At 46.5% G+C, this 26,466-nt stretch overlaps 1 protein-coding gene across 1 annotated transcript in view; it reads left to right on the forward strand.

The window, feature by feature from the left end:
- Positions 1–26,466, forward strand: part of LOC137533629 (cholesterol 24-hydroxylase-like) — a 72,771-nt gene that overhangs the window by 20,873 nt on the left and 25,432 nt on the right. The window contains exons 4-8 of the mRNA XM_068254971.1: positions 4,284–4,354; positions 7,364–7,450; positions 10,568–10,706; positions 13,366–13,476; positions 21,744–21,900. Of these exons, the coding sequence (XP_068111072.1) occupies positions 4,284–4,354; positions 7,364–7,450; positions 10,568–10,706; positions 13,366–13,476; positions 21,744–21,900 (565 nt within the window). The remainder of the gene's footprint in view (positions 1–4,283; positions 4,355–7,363; positions 7,451–10,567; positions 10,707–13,365; positions 13,477–21,743; positions 21,901–26,466) is intronic.

Here is a 26,466-nt window from a genome sequence, read left to right on the forward strand (position 1 = left end):
ATATTCCGCTTTAAGTGTCCCTTTTTCTCATCTCAAAAAGTTGGGAGGTATGGGTATAGAGTTTGTCATAGCTACTTCCTGTGGCAATGCATTCCACATCTTAATCACTCCTCCTTTATTAAGTTCCCAGGTGTCTAATGGCCCCCTCAAACCCCTATACAGTTCCCTGGTGTCTAGTGACCCCCCCCCCCCCCCGCCCTACACAGTTCCCTGGTGTCTAGAGTCCCCCACCCTCCCCTGTACAGTTCCCTGGTGTTTAGTGCTTTCCCTCTACCTCCCCCATAGGGCTTTTCTGGTGTTCCAGGGCTTCACCTCCAATATATCTTCCCTGGTGGTCTAGAGTGAGCCAAAAATAATGCAAAGTGGGGAAACCACTTGAGTGCCAAATTTAATGGCTCTGAGGGCCAGATTTGGCCCGTGGACCGTAGTTTGACATGTATGTCCTAAAGTAAGAAGTCATAGGTGCTTCTCTAGGACCAATCAAAGAAACACGTGTGACCTCTTCTGCTAGGGGGTGGGGCTACGGGCAGAAGCTGGACATCAGGGCACCTGGTAAGTATAACAAAGTTTATTTAAAATTCAAATCGCTCGGCCCCCAAATCGCTGCAAAATCACTTTTCAAAATCGATTTTGCAGAGCTTCTATATACAGCATTGAGTGCAAACGCACTCAAGATGCTGCACGTCCTGTGATTGTGATTAACCCTGTCCCATGTCCTGTGATTGAGACTAGTGTGTTCAGGATAGACAAGTCAGAGGCGCTTAGCTATCTACTAGACTGAAAAAGTTCCTATACTCCTCAATATACAATCACACTGACCGAATTTGTACAGGTAAATGTTTGTGTCACACTTTGCCAACTAGGCTTGACCCTCCAGGTACATTAATTAAGAAGTTTTAATTAAAAACTTTCCCTGATTGTAAGACGTACACGATTCTTGTCTCACTTAACCTCCCTGCCGTTATAAAAAAATGCTGCGCACGGCAGGGAGGGTGTTTTTTCGCATTATTTTTTTTTTTTTAGCATGTAGCTAGCCTAGCGCTAGCTACATGCTTCCCCCCTCCCTGCGGCGTCCCCCCGAATGCGCCGATCGCCGCCGGCGCATATACCCATCCGGAAATCCCGTTCTGAACGGGATTTCCAGGAGGGCTTCCCCCGTCGCCATGGCGACGGGCGCGATGACGTCACCGACGTCATCGACGTCGTGACGTCAGAGGGAGTCCCGAACCACCCCTCGACGCTGCCTGGCACTGATTGGCCAGGCAGCGCACGGGTCTCGGGGGGGGGGGGGACACCCTCTGTCGCGGCGGGTTGCGGCGAATCGGCGGGGAGCGGCGGCGATCGTAAGTTACACGCAGCTAGCAAAGTGCTAGCTGCGTGTAACAAAAAAAAAATTATGCAAATCGGCCCAGCAGGGCCTGAGGAATCCTCCGCGGCAGGTTACCCCGAGCTGAGCTCGGGATAACCGGCAGGGAGGTTAAAGGGATTTGCTGGATTTGTAACCACAAAGGGCTTGATTCACCAAGCGGTGCAAAGTGTTTGCACGCTGGTGAAAAGGCCCTTATCACGCCTAAACTCACTTTAGGCATGATAAGAAGAAACTCGCGCGAAGTTAACGCGCGTACGCGACGCTTCGCGCGAAGCTCCCATTAAACCCTATGGGACTTTGCGCACGCAATCACGCGCGTACGCGCGAACGCGCGTACGCGCGGTAACTTCGCGCGAAGAGCAGGAAAAAGCGGTGATAACTCAGTGGTGAAAAGGTCATCACGCCTAAAGTCTTTTAGGCGTGATAACTGGGTTATCACCGCTTTGTGAATCGAGCCCAATGTGTTTACTTTGTATACAATGCACATTTATAGAGGTAAAAGGGTGACTATACACTCATGTAGGGGTCTTTGCTGATCCCCCCCAACAGGAATTATACTCTGATGGGGTGTAGCTATCCTACTGGTGGTCAGGGCCGGTTTAAGCAACAATGGGGCCCCAGGGCAAAATAAACCTGGGGGGCCCCCCCAACATATACCCCGGAACAAAAATCGGCACTAGGGGACCTTTTTTGCAGCTGGTATAGTCAGGGTGTGAAGTCCCAATCGGTCGGAGCTCCACATTCTGGCTATCCCAGCCTGCATGTTTCAGGAGGGGGGACCCCACATAATTTAAAAAAAAAAAATCCCACACTCTAAACAAAAAGAAATATTGGGAAAATAGAAAAAAATGCCAGGGATTTTCATACAGCCATATTGCGGGTGTATAGCGATCTCTGGCCAAAGCGCTGCGGCTGCGTATAGACCCCCTGGAAACCCCGTCAGGAAATTTATTGCGCTTTCGTTTGATGCATGTAAAATTACACTACCGTTAGGTTTGCTACTAAAAGTGACATTTACCGCATTTAAAAGTATACTTTTTTCCTTAGAAACTTTAAAATCGATTTTCTCAAAAACTATAAGGTCTTTTTGAAAAATTGTTTTTCCCTCTTATTCCTAATGATCTCCTTAACATATCCTGCAAATTTAGGGTTTCTAGCATTTAAGGTGGATTTGCTATCAACCATTAAAGTCGGCAGGTTTTTAAATGTGTATTTTTTTTCCCTTTGAAACTTTAAAATCAATTTTCTCAAAAACTATAAGGCCGATTTGAAATTTTTTTTCCTCTTGTAGCCACTGGGGGCCCCTACAAGCTCTGGGGCCCTGGGGCAGCTGCCTTCTCTGCCTCTATGGTAGCGCCGGCCCTGCTGGTGGTTACCCTATAAATGTATAGTCCTCCTATTGTGCTCTTGTCACAACCGCACTGACATTGTGCTAGTGTGCGCACTGCAGTCGGTTTGCATATGTCATATAAACACAATATGAAATCTTCCCCATAGGGGATATAAACACCTTCATGGAAGGTAGCTGGGAAGAATTAATTTCACCATAGGAGTGAGAGGAAATATAGTGGTAAATAGATAGATAGGTGCCACTCAACAATTGTTTCACCTCAACTAAAGAGGCGTCGTCAGGAGTATGTGATGCACATTCAATTTACAATATATACAATATATACACAGTAGTCCCCCCACCAACCAACAGAGTTTCCCCCAGCCAGGGCCGGGCCGAGGCATAGGCTGGAGAGGCTCCAGCCTCAGGGCGCAGTGTAGGAGGGGGCGCACAATTCATTCAGCTGTCATTCCTAATTGTGTTTGAAGCAGAAAGAAATAAGAAAAGGAGATATATAGCAGTGACTGCAAGCCAGATAACTAGATATTAAGGTGTTGGGGAGGTTGTGGGCCCTGTGGCACCTCTTAGTCTAATAGCAATCAGTGTGTGACGGCTGGGGTGGCAGGGATGGAGGGGCGCACTTTGGTGTCTCAGCCTTGGGTGCTGGAGGACCTTGTCCCGCCTCTGCCCCCAGCAACCCGCTCAAGTCAGAGCTGACTTGAGCGGGTTGCTGGGGGAAACTCTGTATTTCCTCTCACTCCTATGGTGAAATTAATTCTTCCCAGCTACCTTCCATGAAGGTGTTTATATCCCCTATGGGGAAGATTTCATATTGTGTTTACCGTATATGACATATGCAAACCGACTGCAGTGCGCACACTAGCACAATGTCAGTGCGGTTGTGACAAGAGCACAATAGGAGGACTATACATTTATAGGGTAACCACCAGTAGGATAGCTACACCCCATCAGAGTATAATTCCTGTTGGGGGGGGATCAGCAAAGACCCCTACATGAGTGTATAGTCACCCTTTTACCTCTGTAAATGTGCATTGTATACAAAGTAAACACATTGTGGTTACAAATCCAGCAAATCCCTTTAAGTGAGACAAGAATCGTGTACGTCTTACAATCAGGGAAAATTCCTCAATATAGCCTGATGAAGTGGGATATGCCCGCGAAACACGTTGCACTTGACTGGAGTATGAAAATAAATTATTTTGTTGAAAAAATCAACAGTATTTTGTGTCTACATTGGGGAGTTAAGACCACCGCTAACCCCCCTATTTGTAAAATTTTACCTGATTTTACACTTCTGGCGCCTCTGTACATCTGCAAAAAAAAGGTGGGTTCAGCCCGGTTTAGATTTATTGGCAAAGAGTTTTTGGGAATCACCGGCGATTGTTGCCGATCCCAAAATGCTGCCATATACACCCTAGTGGGTCCCAGCCAGCCCTTATGGAGGATTGGGTTTATCCCTGAAAGGGGACAATTCTTTCATTATAGTATGACCATTAACCAGCTTATTGATGTGACTTCCAGGCCAGGATGGAGACACACTAATCTTGCCATCTGTTTTTCTAGGAACTCTTGATGTCATCCAAGCACCCGAAAGAACACTTTTATGAAAACATATTCTACCTGTTTGGAGTGCGGTAGGTCGGCATAGACAGAAACAAAACTAATTCACTCATTTTCATGCGGTCATAGGACAGGATACAGGAACAGGAAACACATCATCAGGCACAATTTACATTACAAAAACACATAAAAAGCATGGTACATATTGAAATACGTTGAGTGGGATTTGTATGCCTTATGCAAAAAACTAATGTAGGATATGTTTTTATTTAATGCAGATTAGTCGCAATGCAGAAATCGCTATTCGCTAACATTTTTACAAATATAGGAATCTATTAGATTAGACAATATGCGATTACCGGTATGCATTGCGTGAAAATGCATGCAAATTTGACAAGTGTGAACCCTGATTGAGGCTTAAAGAGAATCTGTATTGTTAAAATCGCTCAAAAGTAAACATACCAGTGCATTAGGGGACATCTCCTATTACCCTCTGTCACAATTTCGCCGCTCCTCGCCGCATTAAAAGTGGTTAAAAACAGTTTTAAAAAGTTTGTTTGTAAACAAACAAAATGGCCACCAAAACAGGAAGTAGGTTGATGTACAGTATGTCCACACATAGAAAATACATCCATACATAAGCAGGCTGTATACAGCATTCCTTTTGAATCTCAAGAGATCATTTGTTTGTTTCTTTCCCCCTGCAGTTCTCATGCACTGAAGTTTCAGGCTGCTCTTTTCTTCCTGCAAACAGCTTTGCCCTTGTTTGTAATTCCTCAGTATGTGAAAGCCCAGCCAGCTCAGAGGACGATTTATCCAGCTGATTAGAGCAGCTTCTCTGTTCTCTCTTATCTAAATAACACACAGGCAGTGTGCATAGAGGGGCCAGAAAGGGTGAGTTCATAGCAGAACCACAACACTGAAGAACTTGGCAGCCTTCCAGACACAGGCCGACAAGTCTGACAGGGGAAAGATACATTGATTTATTACAGAGACTGTCATAGTAGAAAGTGCTGCAGTTAGCCAGAACACATTAGAATAGCTTTTGGAACATGTAGGATGATAAAAAACAGGATGCAATTTTTGTTACGGAGTCTCTTTAAAATGGCCACACGCCATACAATTTTTTTACATTTCTTTTCAATTCAATTTTTCTGATTCATTGTAACATTTTAAAAATCTAACCAATTTTACCCCACACACATGTTAATTTTTTTCCCCAATTATGAAAAAAAAAATGATTGAAAACTCTGAAAAAATTTCTTGTGTCTCTACATTACTAAATTGTCAATCTACCACACACCATAATTTCCGCCACTCCCAATTGAGAGAAATTGAAAAAAAAAAAACAGGAAATCCGGAATTTTCACTCAAATAAAAAAAAAGTATTTCAATTTGTCTATAGAAACGACTGTTTTTATCAAATTGATGTAAAATCACATAATTTTATTGTATTGTGTGTGGCCACTATTAAGCTCAGCGGAGTTGGAACAAGGCCCCTGGAAACCTACCACGCCCTGGACGCCTGCCTTGCTGCCCTCTGGTGATCTGGCTTCCTCCCAATCTCTTAGTGAATTTACCCAAACTGTTTACTTCACCATCAAGCTCCTTCTAGATGAAATATAATGCAGTTGAATGGCAATGGTGTGTCAGCATTTCACACGTGGTCACCTGGCAACAAGATACCGCCTCCTGTCACCCCTGAGTGCGACTTTGGCCGGGTTCCTGCAGAGAAAGCCGCTCCGCCATCTGTAGTGAGCGCTAATAAGCACCTGCAGGCATACGTAATAAAAGGGCGCCTGGAAATTTGGGCGCACAGGAAAGCCTATAGTAGAATACTGTATCGTTAAATTTACAAATATTCTACTATTAGGCTGCTTTCACAGTGGGACGTTACAGGCGCACGTCAGAGCAGCCTGTAATGCAGCCCAACTCACAGTAATAAAAAATAAATGGGCTGTTCACAGTGCCCACGTTGCGTTACATTGTAACGCTGGACGTTCTATGAAAGTGCAGCATGCTGTGAGTTATACTCGGTTTTAGCCTCGTTAGACTGTTTGCACATGCTCAGTAATGTTGTTTTATTGTGTTTTGTGTGCAGGAGAGGAGGAGGGGAGAGTCTGCTATTTTGCCTAGCCACATGGCTAATTAATATTCACTGCACTGCAATGCCGGTTCTCTTCCTGCTAGCAATAATTCATATAAATCATTCTCTGCCTGCTAGCAATGATTCATATGAATCATTCTCTTCCTGCTTGCAATGATTCATATGAATCATTCTCTGCCTGCTAGCAATGATTCATATGAATCATTTCTTCCTGCTAGCAATGATTCATTTGAATCATTCTCTGCCTGCTAGCAATGATTCATATGACTCATTCTCGGTTCTCTGCCTGCTAGCAATGATTCATATGACTCATTCTCGGTTCTCTGCCTGCTAGCAATGATTCATATGAATCATTTTCTTCCTGCTAGCAATGATTCATATGAATCATTCTCTGCCTGCTAGCAAAGATTCATATGAATCATTCTCTGCCTGCTAGCAATGATTCATATGAATCATTCTCGGTTCTCTGCCTGCTAGCAATGATTCATATGAATCATTCTCGGTTCTCTGCCTGCTAGCAATGATTCATAGGAATCATTCTCGGTTCTCTGCCTGCTAGCAATGATTCATAGGAATCATTGCCGGTTCTATTGAACGAAAACGGCGCACCAAGAGCCGCATAACGCGGCTCTATGTAGCGTCCACCTTTAGCACCAACATGCGTTGCGTTAGGGGAACGTTTTGCGACCTCCCCTGCAACGCAACGTCCCACTGTGTCAGAGCCCTTAAAGAATGACATTAGTCCTTATCTGTCTGACATTTCTTCAGTCGGGCAGGGTAATGAAAAGCTCTGTTAAACTTTTAAATGCAAAAAGAAGAGGTAAATTGGAAGGTTTTTTTTAATAATGAAGCACATCGTTGGCATGCATTTTTAATGTGTCATTGAGATGCTCCGAGTGCTAAAAGTGGTGCTTGTTTCAATTTTAATCCCATTAATTCTTTCGCTTTTTCCTTTTCTGTTCTTTGGCTGTGATAGATTCATGGGGAAAGGATTACTGACTGACCGAGATCACGAGCACTGGTACAAGCAGCGCAGAATGATGGATCCCGCCTTCAGCCGCACGTATGTAAAGCTATAGGACGATGTGGAGGAAGTGGGAGGGGCTGTGTACTGTATGCATGTAAACACAATATCTTCTTAAAGCAAACCTGAAGCGAAAAAATAAGTATGAAATCATGACTTGTATGTGTAGTACGGATAATGAATAGAACATTGGTAGCAAAGAGAAGAGTCTCATATTTTTATTTTCAGTTATAAAGCTTCTCTTTTAACCCCTTGCTGACTGCTAAATGCCGATTGGCGTGAACGCGGCAGCAGCTGATCAGCGTGAAGTGTTAGGAGCGGGGATTGCAGGAGATCGCGCGCGGATCCCTGCTGGAATGACAGAGCTTCGCTCCGCCATCAGTCTCCCAGCAGCGATGGCCTCTCGGTGCCTGTTAGGCGGTGAAACTGTTGCCGTCTAATAAGACTGTACACTAATAAGACTGTCACTCGGCTGTCCCCTCCAGAGGCACAAAGGCGATCCGCTGTCATTGGCTAGTGGGGGGAGGGAGGGCGACGTTTTTTACCTCTTCTGGTCTTTGGTTGGCAGGAATGTGAGTGAGACCTCTTTTGGTCTTTGGGTGGCAGGTATGTGAATGAGACGTCTTCTGGTCTTTGATTGGCAGGTATGTGAATGAGACCTCTTCCGGTCTTTGGGTGGCAGGTATGTGAAATGAGACCTCTTCTGGTCTTTGGTTGGCAGGGCCGGGCCGAGGCAGAGGCTGAAGAGGCTCCAGCCTCAGGGCGCAGTGTAGGAGGGGGCGCACAATTTATTCAGCTGTCATTCCCAATTTTGTTTGAAGCACAAAGAAATAAGAAAAGGGCATACATAGCAGTGACTGCAAGCCAGATAACTAGAGATGAAGGTGTTGGGGATGTTGGGGAACCTGGGGCGCCTCTTAGTCTAATAGCAATTAGTGTGTGACGGCTGGGGTGGGAGGGAGTGAGGGGCGCACTTTGGTGTCTCCGCCTTGGGTGCTGAAGGACCTTGTCCCGGCTCTGTTGGCAGGGATGTGAAATGAGACCTCTTTCGGTCTGTGGTTGCCAGGTATGTGAATGAGACCTCTTCTGGTCTTTGGGTGGCAGGTATGTGAATGAGACCTCTTCTGGTCTTTGGGTGGCAGGTACGTGAATGAGACCTCTTCTAGGCTTTGGTTGGCAGGTATGTGAATGAGACCTCCTCTGGCCTTTGGGTGACAGGTATGTGAATGAGACCTCTTCTGGTCTTTGGTTAGCAGGTATATGAATGAGACCTCTTCTGGTCATTGGTTGGCAGGTATGTGAATGAGACCTCTTCTGGCCTTTGGGTGGCAGGTATGTGAATGAGACCTCCTCTGGCCTTTGGTTGGCAGGTATGTGAATGAGACCTTCTCTGGCCTTTGGTTGGCAGGTATGTGAATGAGACCTCTTCTGGCCTTTGGGTGGCAGGTATGTGAATGAGACCTCCTCTGGCCTTTGGTTGGCAGGTATGTGAATGAGACCTTCTCTGGCCTTTGGGTGACAGGTATGTGAATGAGACCTCCTCTGGTCTTTGGTTAGCAGGTATTTGAATGAGTCCTCTTCTGGTCTTTGGTTAGCAGGTATATGAATGAGACCTCTTCTGGTCATTGGTTGGCAGGTATGTGAATGAGACCTCGTCTGGTCTTTGGGTCTCAAGTATGCAAATGTGAATGAGACCTCTTCTGGTCTTTGGTTGGCAGGTATGTGAATGAGACCTCTTCTGGCCTTTGGGTGGCAGGTATGTGAATGAGACCTCCTCTGGCCTTTGGGTGACAGGTATGTGAATGAGACCTCGTCTGGTCTTTGGTTAGCAGGTATATGAATGAGACCTCTTCTGGTCATTGGTTGGCAGGTATGTGAATGAGACCTCATCTGGTCTTTGGGTCTCAGGTATGCAAATGTGAATGAGACCTCTTCTGGTCTTTGGTTGGCAGAAATGTGAATGAGACCTCTTCTGGTCTTTGGTTGGCGGGTATATGAATAAGATGTCTTCTGGTCTTTGGGTGGCAGGTATGTGAATGAGACCTCTTCTGGTCTTTGGGTGGCAGGTATGTGAATGAGACCTCTTCTGGTATTTGGGTGGCAGGTATGTGAATGAGATCTCTTCTGGTCTTTGGGTGGCAGGTATGTGAATGAGACCTCTTCTGGTCTTTGGGTGGCAGGTATGTGAATGAGACCTCTTCTGGTCTTTGGGTGGCAGGTATGTGAATGAGACCTCTTCTGGTCTTTGGGTGGCAGGTACGTGAATGAGACCTCTTCTGGTCTTTGGGTGGCAGGTATGTGAATGAGACCTCCTCTGGCCTTTGGGTGACAGGTATGTGAATGAGACCTCTTCTGGTCTTTGGTTAGCAGGTATATGAATGAGACCTCTTCTGGTCATTGGTTGGCAGGTATGTGAATGAGACCTCTTCTGGCCTTTGGGTGGCAGGTATGTGAATGAGACCTCCTCTGGCCTTTGGTTGGCAGGTATGTGAATGAGACCTCCTCTGGCCTTTGGGTGACAGGTATGTGAATGAGACCTCATCTGGTCTTTGGTTAGCAGGTATATGAATGAGACCTCTTCTGGTCATTGGTTGGCAGGTATGTGAATGAGACCTCGTCTGGTCTTTGGGTCTCAGGTATGCAAATGTGAATGAGACCTCTTCTGGTCTTTGGTTGGCAGGAATGTGAATGAGACCTCTTCTGGTCTTTGGTTGGCGGGTATATGAATAAGATGTCTTCTGGTCTTTGGTTGGCAGGTATGTGAATGAGACCTCGTCTGGTCTTTGGGTGGCAGGTATGTGAATGAGACCTCTTCTGGTCTTTGGGTGGCAGGTATCTGAATGAGACCTCTTCTGGTCTTTGGGTGGCAGGTATGTGAATGAGACCTCTTCTGGTCTTTGGGTGGCAGGTATGTGAATGAGACCTCTTCTGGTCTTTGGGTGGCAGGTATGTGAATGAGACCTCTTCTGGTCTTTGGGTGGCAGGTATGTGAATGAGACCTTTTCTGGTCTTTGGATGGCAGATATGTGAATGAGACCTCTCCTGGTCTTTGGATGGGACATATGTGAATGAGACATCATCTGGTCTTTGGTAGAGCATATGACATTATAGCTTTTCAGGTCTTTTGTAACATCTATGTGATATTGATTGTTGCAGGTACCTCATGAGTTTAATGGGAACCTTCAATGACAAAGCAGAGGAGTTAATGGAGAAGTTGGCAGAGAAAGCGGACATCAAATCAGAAGTTAAGATGCACGATATGTTCAACAAAGTGACGCTGGATGTCATCGCTAAGGTCAGCTTTGTGTACATTATACCATCATGCATAACGAATGCAAGTATTTGTGTCTGTTGCTGAAGGATACCTGAAGTAAGAGACATAGGGAGACTCCCATATGTATTTATGTTTAAATAATGCAGATTGCCTGGCTGTCTTGCCTCTAAAGGTGCCCATACATCAGACGATGTATGAGCACATCGACCAAGAGACAGATCTCTTTCTGATCGAATCTGATCAGAGAGAGATCTAGATCTGTTGGCTGGCAATACGCCGCAGGCCGATTCCTGCTCTATTTCAGCATAAAATCTCTCGGGATTCGGGAATCAGCCTTGTGATGCTGCACCCACCACCTCGCCGGATCCGATGCTGTCCCCCCCCTAATGTAAAATAGGCCCCCAGGTGCCCCATGCAGTAGTTTCCCTGTTGGTGTCTGCTGCTGATCCCATGCTCTGTCCTCTGTGCCCATACACGGGCCTTAGCCTCACATGTTTGCTGGCATAATCAGATTTGGTAAAGTATACTGCACGGGGCACATTTTACACTAGGGGAGATAGCGGCGGGGGTTCCTTTGCATATGTCGCTTGACTCTTTAACGCACACTGTTACGGCAACGCACCCGATCTAGCAAGTCGGCCCTTCATCTTGCTGCATGTACGATCGATGCATACATGGTCTTGGTGGCACTGATTTTTATAATAAATGAATCAAATGGTCACCTGATGTAGGCCACCTTTACACTTTTAGCCATAGACCCTGAACAAGCATGCAAATTAGATGCTTCTGTCTGACTGACCCTCCCAGATGTGCAGGTCACTGTTAACCACACTACCATTCGCCCTACCTCTCAAGCCCGCTGTCTGGGTGTCACCCTGGACTCTGCACTCTCCTTCACTCCCCACATCCAAAACCTCACAAAGTCCTGCAACTTCCACCTCTGTAACATCTGTAAGATTCGCCCTTTCCTGACCTCTGCCACCACTAAACTCCTCATCCATGCCCGTATAATTTCCCGCCTTGACTACTGCAATGCCCTTCTGTCTGGTCTCCCTCTGACCCGAATTGCCCCACTGCAGTCCGTCATGAATGCGGCAGCCAGAATTATCCACTCCTCCCATCTCTCCACCAGGGCGGCTCCCCTCCCTGAATCCCTCCACTGGCTTCCTATCCAGTCCAGAATCAGATTCAAGACCGTGTCTGACCTACAAATCTGTCCACAAAACCTGCCCAACCTACATTTTCAATCTTACCCAGAGGTACACACCTAGCTGCTCACTCCGCTCCTCCTGAACTTTGTCCGACTGCACCCCGCATCACCCTGCACACCTCCCAGGACTTCTCAAGAGCTGCTACAACACTATTGAACTCTCTACCTCCCCCCATTAGGGTTTCCCCCTCCTTCAACATCTTCAAGAAGGCCCTCAAAACTCACCTTTTTAATCTGGCCCCTCTCTAAACCCGCAGCTGAACTCTGGTCCCCTACCTTTTGTGTCCCCACCTCTCCTTCTAGATTGTAAGCCTTTGGGCAGGGTCCTCCTCCTTATGTCCTACCTGATCACGCACCTCCATTACCCTATACACATCCTATAGATCTGAGTGAACTCGACTTGCCTAATCTCCATGCCCCATCCAGTGACTAAGCATTACCTTGTACTCATACTGTGCTGTGTGATCTGGTTTTCATGTATTCCTAAATTGTCTTATTGCTGTATGTCACCCCTAAACAGGGCAGTTTCTAGGCTAAATTGCACCCAGGATGTAAAAATTGCGCCCCCTTCCCCCCACCCCCGTGGACTCGGGAACCCTTACTCTTTAGGAACAGAAACACAGCCACAGGTCACAAGTAAACCTGCCTACTTTCTAGTGACCAGCCACTCATCCAGGAGGAAGCAGGACAACACCCAGGCGAGGAGAGCCTGGAAAGCCGACTCCTCCATGGGTGCCGCGCACTCACAGCCTGCAGTACCACTACAAGACATCAGGTGTCATCACGTGGTGGTGACATGATGATGACTTGAAGTCTGACGCAGGCAGCCCAGGAGGAGTCAAGGAAAGTGATTGCGCTGGTAATCTTCTTTCTTCCTCCATTTGGCTGCACCGCACGTCACCAGCTCCCTAGCGGTAATGCCCTTCTGCCTGCGCCTCCTTCTTCTACTTGCCGGTCTGCGCCCAGTGCGGTCGCCCTGCCCGCACTGCCCAAAAAACGGCCCTGCCACTAAATATGTCCAGCACTGCGTAATATGTTGCTGCTTTATAAATACAATAAATAAATAAAATAAGTCTGACTCGATTAGCTGCCTGCTTGTTTCAGGGTTATGATTCAGACACTACTGCAGCCAAAGAGATCAGCAGGACTGCCAGGCTACTGGTATGATTTAAAAGGAAATAAATATGACTTTCCTTCATATACCTCTCACTTCAGGTGTCCTTTATTACAACACTAAAGTTTTTGATAGAAGTAATAGAATACATTTTTGTTGTTATTTATAACATCTCATTCTGTCATCATCAGATGACTGTAAAGGTCTATACACACACCAACTTCTGAATTAATATTGTAAAAAAAAAAAGCGATTTTATTCATTACGTTATTTTTACTATAAATATAGTTATTTTATATGTGAATTAAACATCAAGCTAAGAACTGTTCTATGTCATATGTGATGTAATCTGACAGGTGGCGTTTGGCATGGATCTTAATACCCTCCATGATGACCAAACCCCGTTCCCCCGAGCCATCTTCATGACCATGCAAGGGATGATCGAAGTGAGGAACCCCTTTATTCGTGTAAGTATTACATCAATGTGATAAAGGGGCGTAACTAGACACCATGTGGCCCCATAGCAAATTTTGTTTGCCCTATCTCCACCCCCCCCCCCCCCCCCAAAAAAAACAAAACAAAAAAAAGCATAAATTTAACGGCACCTTTGTACCCCCTCCTCCACACACACACACATGTACACCAGTTTTAGATAGCCAGAGGTGCTCCCAAGAATTGGGCAACCCTTCCCCCCCTAGTATTGGTAGCCAGAGGGACCCCTAGTATTATGGCCCATACTCACGGGCTACAATTGTCGCCGCAACCACGTGGCACGCGCGTGTTGCGGCGACAAGTCGCCCGTGAGTATGAGGCGCGTACCCCGAACCGTCGCTGCTGTCACCAGGCGATTGGCGGCGGTCAATCGCATGGTGACAGTTGCCGCCGCAACTTCGCCGCAACTGTCGTCAGTCCGCGTGAGTATGCAGACTAGCGACAGCCACCAATAAAAAATTCAAGGTGCTTCCGGCGGGGGAAGGAACGTCGGCGACAGCTTCAGTCGCTTCAGTGATCCCTCTTCCGCGTGTGTACGCGGAGGGACCTGGCGACAAGCTATCGCCGAACTGTCGCGCACACGCTCCCTTGTGCTGGCGACAGGGCACAAAAGTAGCCCGTGAGTATGGGCCATTAGGCAGCTCCATGTAAGCCCCCCCCAGTATAAGTAGCCAGAAGTGCTCCCCACTAAGGGTTGCCAGAAATACCATCAGTATTACGTAGCTCACCAGTATAAATAGTCAGAGCAACCTTCAGTATTAGGCAGCCCCAGTATAGATAAGTTCTCTACCTTTGCACTGCACGCATTACTCTGCATCTTAGAGGTACACACCTAGCCGCTCACTTCGCTCTTCCAATGAACTTTGCCTAACCGCCCCCCGAATCACCCAGTCCCATGCACGCCTCCAGGACTTCTCAAGAGCTGCTCCAACACTATGGAACTCCCTACCTCCACCCATTAGGGCAGCCCCCTCCTTCAACATCTTCAAGAAAGCCCTCAAAACTCACCTTTTCACTCTGGCCTACTACCCCTCACAAGTGCTCTAAACCTACAGCTGAACTCTGGTCCCCTACCATTCGTGTCCTTACCTCTCCCTCTAGATTGTAAGCCTTTGGGCAGGGGCCTCCTCCTTTTGTGTCCTACCTGATCTTGCACCTCCATTACTGTGCACCCATGCTATGCATTTGAGTGAACCTAACCTGCCTAATCTCCATGCTCCCCTCCAGTGACTGACTAAGCATTACCTTGTACTCATACTATGGTGTGTGATCTGGTTTTCTTGTATTCCTGTATTGTCATATTGCTGTATGTCACCCCTAAATATTGTCTGTAACCTAAATTAATGTTCAGCGCTGCGTAATATGTTGGCGCTTTATAAATACAATAAATAATAATAATAATAATAATAATAATAATAATCTTAGGGGCCCACTGTCACCACTGGCCGTTACCACTGGGCCCTCTTTGGCTACAGGCAGGGACGTAGCAATAGGGGTTGCAGAGGTAGCGACCGCATCGGGGCCCTTGGGCCAGAGGGGCCCCGAAGGGCCCTCCCTTAACTACAGAATTAGCTCTCTATTGGTCCTATGCTCATAATAATGACTTCTGTAGATACTTTGAATAGTGGTAATCATTAACAAGCTGTTCCCCATCCCCTTCTTGCACCTCTGACACTGTAGTTGCCATTGGCAGATTTTGGTGCGCGGAATAAATTGTTATGTATAGAGTGCTTGGGGGGCCCCATTGTAAAACTTGCATCGGGACCCACAGCTCCTTAGCTACGCCACTGGCTACAGGCCCCATAGCAGTCTCTACATCTGCTATGGTGATCCCTACGCCACTGATGTGATAGACAGTAATGGAATATTAGCATATACTATGTCTCAATGTGCACCACTAGCAGGCAAATGGAGGATTCCAGTGGCGGTATCTTAAAGTGGACCTGAACACAGAGCTTCCTCTCTGCTCTAAAAGATACGCAACAGCATAATAACCTTTACATTTCTTTGGTACAGCTGATACAAATCCTGCAATAAATCTGCAGTGTGTCTACTTCCTGCTTTCTTGGATGTAATCATAGGGTAAACATTCTGTGTTTACAAATTAGCTGCTCTGCCAAGGCAGCCAGCTGGCACTGCTGAGGGATCATATTATAACTTGTGATTAGTCACAGATGAGGGAGAATTAGACAGGCTAAACTCTCTAAATACATACAGGGTACATTTCTCTCTGTTTTCCTTCTGTCCTGTGCAAGAGTTCAGGTCCACTTTAAAGGACAACTGTCGCGAAAATGTGAACATTTTAAATATATTTAAATATATACAAATAAGAAGTATATTTCTTCCAGAGTAAAATGAACCATAAATTACTTTTCTCCTATGTTGCTGTCACTTAGTGAATGGCAGTTGCTCTGTCCAACTGCCAAAAAAGTGTGCAGCAAGCAAGGAGGCTGGCCAGCATCTTTATATAAATCTTTTTTCAGGGAATGTCTTTATAAAGAATAAAGGCTGATGCAGTGTCTGGGGCCAGGCACAAGTTGAGACACAGGGATATCTGCAACCCTGCAGCTCACAGCACCGCCCCCTTTCTTTCCCTGCTACAGTTGACTTTGGCTGTAGCAGCAGTGTGTGTACAGAGAATGGAGCAGCAGCATGTGTACAGAGCATGGAGCAGCAGCGTTTGTACAGAGCATGGAGCATCGGGGTGTGTACAGAGCATGGAGCATCGGGGTGTGTACAGAGCATGGAGCATCGGGGTGTGTACAGAGCATGGAGCAGCAGCGTGTGTACAGAGCCTGGAGCAGCAGTGTGTGTACAGAGCATGGAGCAGCAGTGTGTGTACAGAGCATGGAGCAGCAGCGTGTGTACAGAGCATGGAGCAGCAGCGTGTATACAGAGCATGGAGCAGCAGTGTGTGTACAGAGCAAGGAGCAGCAGTGTGTGTACAGAGCATGGAGCAGCAGTGTGTGTACAGAGAATGGAGCAGCAGCGTGCGTACAGAGCATGGAGCAGCAGCGTGCATACAGAGCATGGAGCAGCAGCGTGCGTACAGAGCATGGAGCAGCAGCGTGCGTACAGAGCATGGAGCAGCAGCGTGCGTACAGAGCATGGAGCAGCAGCGTGCGTACAGAGCATGGAGCAGCAGCGTGCGTACAGAGCATGGAGCAGCAGCGTACGTACAGAGCATGGAGCAGCAGCGTACGTACAGAGCATGGAGCAGCAGCGTGCGTACAGAGCATGGAGCAGCAGCATGTGTACAGAGCATGGAGCAGCAGCGTGTGTACAGAGCATGGAGCAGCAGTGTGTGTACAGAGCAAGGAGCAGCAGCGTGTGTACAGAGCATGGAGCAGCAGCGTGTGTACAGAGCATGAAGCAGCAGCGTGTGTACAGAGCATGGAGCATCGGGGTGTGTACAGAGCATTGAGCATCGGGGTGTGTACAGAGCATGGAGCAGCAGCGTGTGTACAGAGCATGGAGCAGCAGCGTGTGTACAGAGCATGGAGCAGCAGCGTGTGTACAGAGCATGGAGCAGCAGCAGTGTGTACAGAGCAAGGAGCAGCAGCAGTGTGTACAGAGCAAGGAGCAGCAGCGTGTGAACAGAGCATGGAGCAGCAGTGTGTGTACGGAGCATGGAGCAGCTTTGAGAAACTTAACAGGGTCAGGTATAAGAACAGCCGTGCCACTGCTAGGTGAATGCTTCACTTTGCCCTTCATTAGCAAAGTCAGCTGTCCTCATTATTATCTGTATCCATACTGCTCCTGATCGATCCCGTACGGAGATTTGGGAAATAATAGTCAGATCCTGTCAGATGGATGGGAAATTACATTATGTATACCCAGCATGACGTACTACCATATTATTATACTGTATTGTGCATGGCTGAGGGAGACCTTTCAGGAATCCCCCCCCCCCCCCCCCCCCTTGAAAATCCTGGGTTTGCCCCTGCCTATGGAGAGATGGACTACCCCAAAACCTGTCGTCAATGTCAGATTTCTACCTACTGTAGGTGACAGCAACATAGGAGAAAAGTAATTTATGGCTAATTTTACTCTGGAAGAAACTACTTATTTGAATGTGTTTACATATATTTTAATTTTAAGATTTTTGCGACAGTGGTCCTTTAAAAAGAGGATAAAAAAATGTATATATCATTGCACTTACCTCTCCCCAACTTCTGCAAGAGGCCTGGGAGGAGTTCTTCTTTAAGTAAAGCTGCGCTTTTAATTTTTTTTAATTGATTCAAAGCGTGTCTGTAGTCAGTCCCTCGGCGCCTCCCACGATGCGGTCCAATCCGACGTCACATGACTATACACTTCTTCCTTCAACCCGGAAGGAGGAAGTGTTTGTAGTCACGTGACAGTCACGTTGAGCGCATCGTGGGAGGCGCCGAGGGACGGACCTAAGAAGACGTCAGCTAGGTAAGATTGATCCCCCCGCCCACCCCGCACAGGTTTACTAAATTCGGATTTGAGCAACTCTGCTAGTGTGCATAATGTAGTGAGAAGTGCTGACAGAGATGCACCTGTCAAACTTTTGTCAATAAAGTCTGCTTTTTGTACGCTGCTCCTGCCCAGACAACCATTTTTTCGATTAGTGTATTAGACTCAGTTTGGGACAGGTACCCTATTTGGGTTAGTGACTAGAGGTGAGATAATATATGTCCAATACCTTTTTCCTCCTTTTTTCCCCTTTCCCATTTATCAAGATATATCGTCCATACTGGAGGAAGCCTAGATCAGCACACGCTGCAGCTAGTTTACTATCAGTACAGGCACTGAGTAAAAGCTTATACTGTACATACTGGAGGAAGCAGGGATCAGCACTTGCTACAGCTAGTTTACTATCAGAATATGAGCTGAGTAAAAGCTTATACTGTAGCTACTGGAGGAAGTAGAGATCAGCACACACTGCAGCTAGTTAACTGTCAGTATAGGCACACAGTAACAGCTTATACTGTACATACTGGAGGAAGCAGAGATCAGCACACGCAGCAGCTAGTTTACTATCAGTATATGAGCTGAGTAATAGCTTATACTGTACATACTGGGGGTAGCAGAGATCAGCACACACTGCAGCCAGTTTACTACCAGCGCAGGCATAGAGTAACAGCTTATACCAGGCTTGGGCAAACTTTGAGCAGCCTGGGCCCGCATTCTGCAGACTGCGGGCAGCATTCCTGACAAGCCTGGCCTGCTCCTCTCTCTTCTCTCTCCCCCCTCCCACTCCCTGCAGAGTCGCGAGCGGGCAATTAGTGGGCGGTTTACTCACCTACATACACTTCCTGCATCGCGTCTCCATAGTAACAGGCCGTCACGTGACATGCGTCACATGACATACCAGCATACCACACACTGACAGCCAGTGTAATAAGCTGCCGCTCGCCAAGGAGCTTACAATCCAATCCCTGCTATCATGTCACTAACTGTCTTCAGAGGAACTTATAATGTAATCCCTGCCATTGCTTCACTAACTGTCTTCAGAGGAGCTTATAATGTAATCCCTGCCATTGCTTCACTAACTGTCTTCAGAGGAGCTTATAATGTAATCCCTGCCATTGCTTCACTAACTGTCTTCAGAGGATCTTATAATGTAATTTCTGCCATTGCTTCACTAACTGTCTTCAGAGGAGCTTATAATGTAATCCCTGCCATTGCTTCACTAACTGTCTTCAGAGGATCTTATAATGTAATCCCTGCCATTGATTCACTAACTGTCTTCAGAGGAGTTTATAATGTAATCCCTGCCATTGCTTCACTAACTGTCTTTAGAGGAGCTTATAATGTAATCCCTGCCATTGCTTCACTATCTGTCTTCAGAGGAGCTTATAATGTAATCCCTGCCATTGCTTCACTATCTGTCTTCAGAGGAGCTTATAATGTAATCCCTGCCATTGCTTCACTAACTGTCTTCAGAGGAGCTTATAATGTAATTCCTGCCATTGCTTCACTAACTGTCTTCAGAGGAGCTTATAATGTAATTCCTGCCATTGCTTCACTATCTATCTTCAGAGAAGCTTATAATGTAATCCCTGCCATTACTTCACTAACTGTCTTCAGAGGAGCTTATAATGCAATCCCTGCTGCTGCTTCACAAACTGTCTTCAGAGGAGCTTATAATGTAATTCCTGCCATTGCTTCACTAACTGTCTTCAGAGGAGCTTATAATGTAATTCCTGCCATTGCTTCACTATCTATCTTCAGAGAAGCTTATAATGTAATCCCTGCCATTACTTCACTAACTGTCTTCAGAGGAGCTTATAATGTAATCCCTGCTGCTGCTTCACAAACTGTCTTCAGAGGAGCTTATAATGTAATCCCTGCCATTGCTTCACTATCTGTCTTCAGAGGAGCCTACAATCTAATTGCTGTCGTGTTGGGGGGAAGTTTAGGATGCTGTCGGGCCGGGCAGGGGCGTAACTAGACTTAATAGGGTGCCCCTGCAAAAATGATGGTATGGGGCCCCCTTTGTACATGAACCCCATGGGATTGGGAACCAGTAAATAGTAGCAGAGAGTGTTCTGATGTGAAGCAGCCTCTGGGAGCAGGACAAAAATTACACCCGCTCCTGCACACAGTTTTTGTGATCGAACAGGGAGGTTTCTTTGCTAATTGGCTGCACTTGCGGTTGGGGAGATGTATCCCCAACCGCAAGGCAACCGATATCTGCCTATCGCTGTTTGAAAACGTCCTTTGGTCCCTCTTAACAGACCACAGGACGTTTTAAAACGTCCTCCCCTACTGTCACTACTGTCCCCTAGCGATCACCCTTCCCCCCCCCCCCACGCGCTTACCTGTCGGAACCCGCAGAGCCGCGATTGGTGAAAGGGAAGAAGACTTCCCTGAACCAATCAAAGTGCTCGTAAGCAAAGATCATGGCTTCAACAAAAAGCCAATGAGCTTTGTTGTAACAATCACTGTCTCTGTGAATAGAGACAGTGATTATGAGGACATCTAGTGATGAAAAAAAAAATGACATACAAAAGTAAAAAAAATATTTTTTTACACACTTTAAATCAGGGGTCCCCAAACGTTTTGGGCCGAGGGCCGGGTCAACATACTTCATACTGCTGGGGGGGCCGGAGTATACATAAAATGATGTAGTCTTTGCGGGCCAGACAGTGACGCATACCCAGGTGACAACCTGCAGTCCAATTGGACAGCAGTGTCATCTGATGTGGAATTTGATTGGAAACCAGCGAAATTACTGCTTTCTGGCTTCCATGTGGATGGGTGGAGCCAGCACTGCTATTCTATATGCGGACCACCAATATTTAAAGATGTAGCTGACCGCATCTATAAGTAATACATTTTCTGTGGGGGGCCGGTAAAAAAGCCTCAGAGGGCCGCATTCGGCCCGCGGGCCTTAGTTTGAGGACAACTGCTTTAAATTAAATAAATTATTACCTCCTTCCCCCCTCCCCTTCCCCCATAGTTACCAAAATAAAACACTTGTAAAAAAAAATGGCAGCAATTTTTTTTTTTAAGTACAGAAATAGTTACGTTAGGGACTCCGCTTTTTTTTTTTTTTTACTATGTATGGCATGAGGGTATATTACTGTTATATTTGCATATATGTGGTTGTAATTAGTGACAGAAACCCCCCCTGAAAAAATGCACCTTTATTTCCAAATAAAATATTGTTGCCATACATTGTACTAGCGATGTAATTTAAACGTTGTAATAACTGGGAAAAATGGGCAAATAAAATATGTGGGTTTTATTCACAGTAGAATGTTTTATTTTAAAACTATAATGGCCAAAAACTCAGAAATAATTAATTTTTACATTTTTTTCTTATTATTCCTGTCAAAATGCATATAGAATAAAATAATTTTTTAAATAAAAGCTGAATTGGTGGCAAATAAACAAGATATAGATTGTTTTGTTGTGACAAGTAGTGATAAAGTTATTGGCGAATGAAAGGGAGGAGAGCTGACAGGTGAAATTTGCTCTGGTGCACTAAAAACCCTTGGGGGTGAAGTGGTTAAGCCAGGCATGGGCAAACTTGGCCCTCCAGCTGTTAATGAACTACAAGTCCCACAATGCATTGCAGGAGTCTGACAGTCACAGTCATGACTCATAAAGGCAAATGCATTGTGGGATTTGTAGTTCCGTAACCGGTGGAGGGCCGAGTTTGCCCATGCCTGGGTTAAGCCCATGATGTCCTGACATGACGCAGTTTTGGGTGAATGGTAACTAATAACCAATAGTGCACTAATAATCTTATTTTCATTGTATGAAGTTTCAACCATCAAAACGGAAAGTGATCCAGGAGATCCGAGAATCTGTTCATCTCCTGCGTAAGACAGGGAGGGAATGCTTGGAGAGAAGGCAGCGGATGATCCAAGAGGGAGGAGACATTCCTACAGATATCCTGAGCCAGATCCTCAGAGGTGACGGTAAGTAGGAAAAGCAGGTCAGGATCAAATAATACACAACTGTCCTGATTCATGGCGTGCAGTGAAGGTTCAGGAGAATTAGACTCTGTTCCTACTACAGGGGAAAACTGACATTTTTATGTCAGTTTAAAGAGAGTCTGAAGCCAAATTAAACCCTGTTTTTACTGGCCATATATCTTCAGCAATAAAATCATAGCTGAAACGCCGCGGCAGCACAATGTCTTTATACCCCCGAAAATCCTGGGGCAAAATTCAAGGCTCCTTCCTGGTAGAGGCAGAGCTTTGTGCGGTGCCTCTGCTCGAGCCAATCTCAGCCGATCTCCGCCTCTCCCCACCCCTCTCAGTCCTCTTTCACTGAGAGAGGCAGGGAGAGGCGGAGATTGACTGGACTGGAGGCAGAGCTACTGCGCAAGGCTCTGCCTCCCCAGGCAGCAAAATCCACCACCTGGAAAGTCGTAGAATTTTGCCCTGGGATTTTGGGGGTATAAAGACATCGTTCTGCTGCAGGAATGCAGGCCACTGTCACCAGCCGCCCCCCTTCAGTACAGGTAGCCAGATGACCCCTTCCCCTTTCCCTCTAGTATAGGTAGCCAGATGACTCCCTTAATCACTCAATTTCCCACTCCCACCACCTTCCAGTATAGGTAGGCAGCTCACCTCCACACCACAGTAGCCACTAGTGTCACCTCTCCACTTGTCTCCAGCGCAGAAGCTTCCTCTTCCCCTCCGTCTCCATCAGCCGTAGCTGTACACCTGTCCCTCCAACCAGCATCTCTCACCTGTGACTTGCCGGCATGTTACCTGCGAGTCAGACGGGAAGAGGAAGCTTCTAAGTTGGAGACGAGCGGAGATGTGAGCGACTGGCAGCTATTCCACATCCTCCGCTTGTAACTCTGCAATACTGCCCAAGTCCGTAGCCCCGGCCACAACGCCAATGTGCAGAGAGAGCAGGGCGGCTGCTGCACAGGTGGCTGGCAGCAGAATACCACGGTCAGGCGCTCGCATGATCTGCCTGTACTGCAGCATTTGCAAGCTTGCAAATGCTGTACCAGCTTAACTTGCTGCTTTGGTGCCCTTGCTCCTGTGGTGCCCTAGGCCTAAATCCGTCCCTGCCTGTCCTGCGCCGGTCTTCAAAGATCCTCGGGTCCCCTGCTGCGGCTCAGTTTCTCTTTGTTCAGTCGCTGTCCACTGCGTCTGAGCGACGCGTCGCCGGGAGCACTCAGCGCAGGCGCAGTACAGATTTTCTAATACTGCGCCTACGCACGTCTCTCCTGGCCAAGGGAACGTGAACGAGGATGCACTTGGCTAGGGCCGCTCAGACGCAGTGGCTGTCTACTTGTAAGTTGGCGGTGAAGAAACAGCCGCGTAGAGATGAGCGTAATGACCTAATTACGATTTTGCGAAATTTCGCGTAATTAGTGTAATTACGATTATGGCCGTAAGTACATAATCGTAATGAAGAAGGATTTCGCGAAATTTCGCGTAAGCGTAATTTTCGCGTAATTTTCGCATTACAGTCGTATCATGCCGTAATTTCGCATTAAACGCTACCGTAATTTCGCGTTAAACCGTAACGCTCCGTATAATATAAAAAAGCCGCCGACTTTAAGGGTTAATAGCAAAGCCCCCTTAAATGCTAAGAGCCTCAAATTTGGAGAATATATTAAGGAGATCAGGAGGAATAAGAGGAAAAATTTTTTTTTCAAAAAGACCTTATAGTTTTTGAGAAAATCGATGTTAAAGTTTCAAAGGAAAAATGTAAACATTTAAAAACCCGCCGACTTTAACGGTTAATAGCAAAGCCTGCTTAAAGTTTAGGAACACCAAATTCCCAGGGTATATTAAGGGGATCAGTGGGAATAAGAGGAAAAATTTTTTTTTCAAAAAGACCTTATAGTTTTTGAGAAAATCGATTTTTAAGTTTCAAGGGCGAAAATGTCTTTTAAATGCGGAAAATGTCAGTTTTTTTTGCACAGGTAACAATAGTGTATTATTTTCATAGATTCCCCCAAGTGGGAAGAGTTTTACTTACTTCGTTCTGAGTGTGGGAAATATTAAAAAAAAACGACGTGGGGTCCCCCCTCCCAGACCTCTTTAACCCCTTGTCCCCCATGCAGGCTGGGATAGCCAGAATGCGGAGCACCGGCCGCGTGGGGCTCCGCACCCTGACTATACCAGCCCGCATGGTCCATGGATTGGGGGGTCTCGGAAGGGGAGGGGCAGCCAAGCTTTCCCCTCCCCCTCCGAGCCCTTGTCCAATCCAAGGACAAGGGGCTCTTCTCCACCTCCGATGGGCGGTGGAGGTGGAGGCCGCGATTTCCTGGGGGGGAGGTTCATGGTGGAATCTGGGAGTCCCCTTTAAAAAGGGGTCCCCCAGATGCCCACCCCCCCTCCCAGGAGAAATAAGTATAGAGGTACTTGTACCCCATACCCATTTCCTTTAAGAGTTAAAGTAAATAAACACACAGACACTTAGAAAAAGTATTTTAATTGAACAAAAAACATAACCACGAAAAAAGTCCTTTAATATTCTTAATTAACCATTAATACTTACCTGTCCCTTTAAATAAATGATCCCTCGCAATATCCTCGGAAATGTTCTATCAGTTACAATGTAACAAAGTTATTACAATGTAACAACTTTGTTACATTGTAACTACGCCGCACCCGACGCCACTCGCCGCTCAGCCGCCGCATACGCGTCCGTGCAGGACGCTAAGTCCCCGCAGCTCCCGCTGTCCACCCCGCCCACATCTGTCACCCACATGTCACCCACATGTGGGTGACATGTGGGTGACATGTGGGAGAGGCGGGGAGGGCAGCGGAGCCGGCGGGGACTTAGCGTCCTGCACGGACCCGACAGAGCTCTGAGCTATATAGCTCAGAGCTCTGAGAAGCATCTTTGTATTTGGGCTCCAAGGAGCCCCATTGGTCCTTAGCAGACCAATGGGGTTCCTTCAAATCAGAAGGAACCCCATTGGTCTGCTAAGGACCAATGGGGCTCCTTGGAGCCCAAATACAAAGATGCTTTCGAGAGCTCTGAGCTATAGCTCAGAGCTCTGTCGGGTCCTGCAGCGCAGACGCGGCGGCGGCGGTGAGTGACGTGGGTGCGGCGTAGTTACAATGTAACAAAGTTGTTACATTGTAATAACTTTGTTACATTGTAACTGATAGAACATTTCCGAGGATATTGCGTGGGATCATTTATTTAAAGGGACAGGTAAGTATTAATGGTTAATTAAGAATATTAAAGGACTTTTTTCGTGGTTATGTTTTTTGTTCAATTAAAATACTTTTTCTATGTGTTTGTGTGTTTATTTACTTTTAACTCTTAAAGGAAATGGGTAAGGGGTACTACAAGTACCTCTATACTCATTTCTCCTGGGAGGGGGGTGGGCATCTGGGGGACCCCTTTTTAAAGGGGACTCCCAGATTCCACCATGAACCCCCCACCCAGGAAATCGCGGCCTCCACCTCCACCGCCCATCGGAGGTGGAGAAGAGCCCCTTGTCCTTGGATTGGACAAGGGCTCGGAGGGGGAGGGGAAAGCTTGGCTGCCCCTCCCCTTCCGAGACCCCCCAATCCATGGACCATGCGGGCTGGTATAGTCAGGGTGCGGAGCCCCACGCGGCCGGTGCTCCGCATTCTGGCTATCCCAGCCTGCATGGGGGACAAGGGGTTAAAGAGGTCTGGGAGGGGGGACCCCACGTCGTTTTTTTTTTTATATTTCCCACACTCAGAACGAAGTAAGTAAAACTCTTCCCACTTGGGGGAATCTATGAAAATAATACACTATTGTTACCTGTGCAAAAAAAACTGACATTTTCCGCATTTAAAAGACATTTTTGCCCTTGAAACTTAAAAATCGATTTTCTCAAAAACTATAAGGTCTTTTTGAAAAAAAATTTTTCCTCTTATTCCCACTGATCCCCTTAATATACCCTAGGAATTTGGTGTTCCTAAACTTTAAGCAGGCTTTGCTATTAACCGTTAAAGTCGGCGGGTTTTTAAATGTATACATTTACTTTAACATCGATTTTCTCAAAAACTATAAGGTCTTTTTGAAAAAAATTTTTTCCTCTTATTCCTCCTGATCTCCTTAATATATTCTCCAAATGTAAGGCTCTTAGCATTTAAGGGGGCTTTGCTATTAACCCTTAAAGTTGGCGGCGTTTTTATATTATACGGAGCGTTGCGGTTTAACGCGAAATTACGGTAGCGTTTAATGCGAAATTACGGCATGAACGAAACGCGAAATTTCGCGTTGAAAATTACGCTTACGGTATTTTCAATTACGATTTTAATGGCAATTTCGCTACGCTAATTTCGCATCGTAATCGCAAATTTCGCATGCGTAATTATAGTAATGCGAAATTACGAAAATTTCAGCTCAACTCTACAGCCGCGGCAGGGGACCGGAGGATCTTTGAGGACCGGCGCAGGACAGGACAGCTGCAGGGGGCTGGGAGAGGCCCCAGGTAAGTGAATCTCTCTTTTTAAAAAGCTTATTTCAGGTGCGCTTTAAAGTACTCCTGTACCAACCCGCAAAAAAAACCAAAAAAAAAA

The sequence above is a fragment of the Hyperolius riggenbachi genome, chromosome 9 (assembly GCF_040937935.1).
Source record: "Hyperolius riggenbachi isolate aHypRig1 chromosome 9, aHypRig1.pri, whole genome shotgun sequence".
NCBI lineage: Eukaryota > Metazoa > Chordata > Amphibia > Anura > Hyperoliidae > Hyperolius > Hyperolius riggenbachi.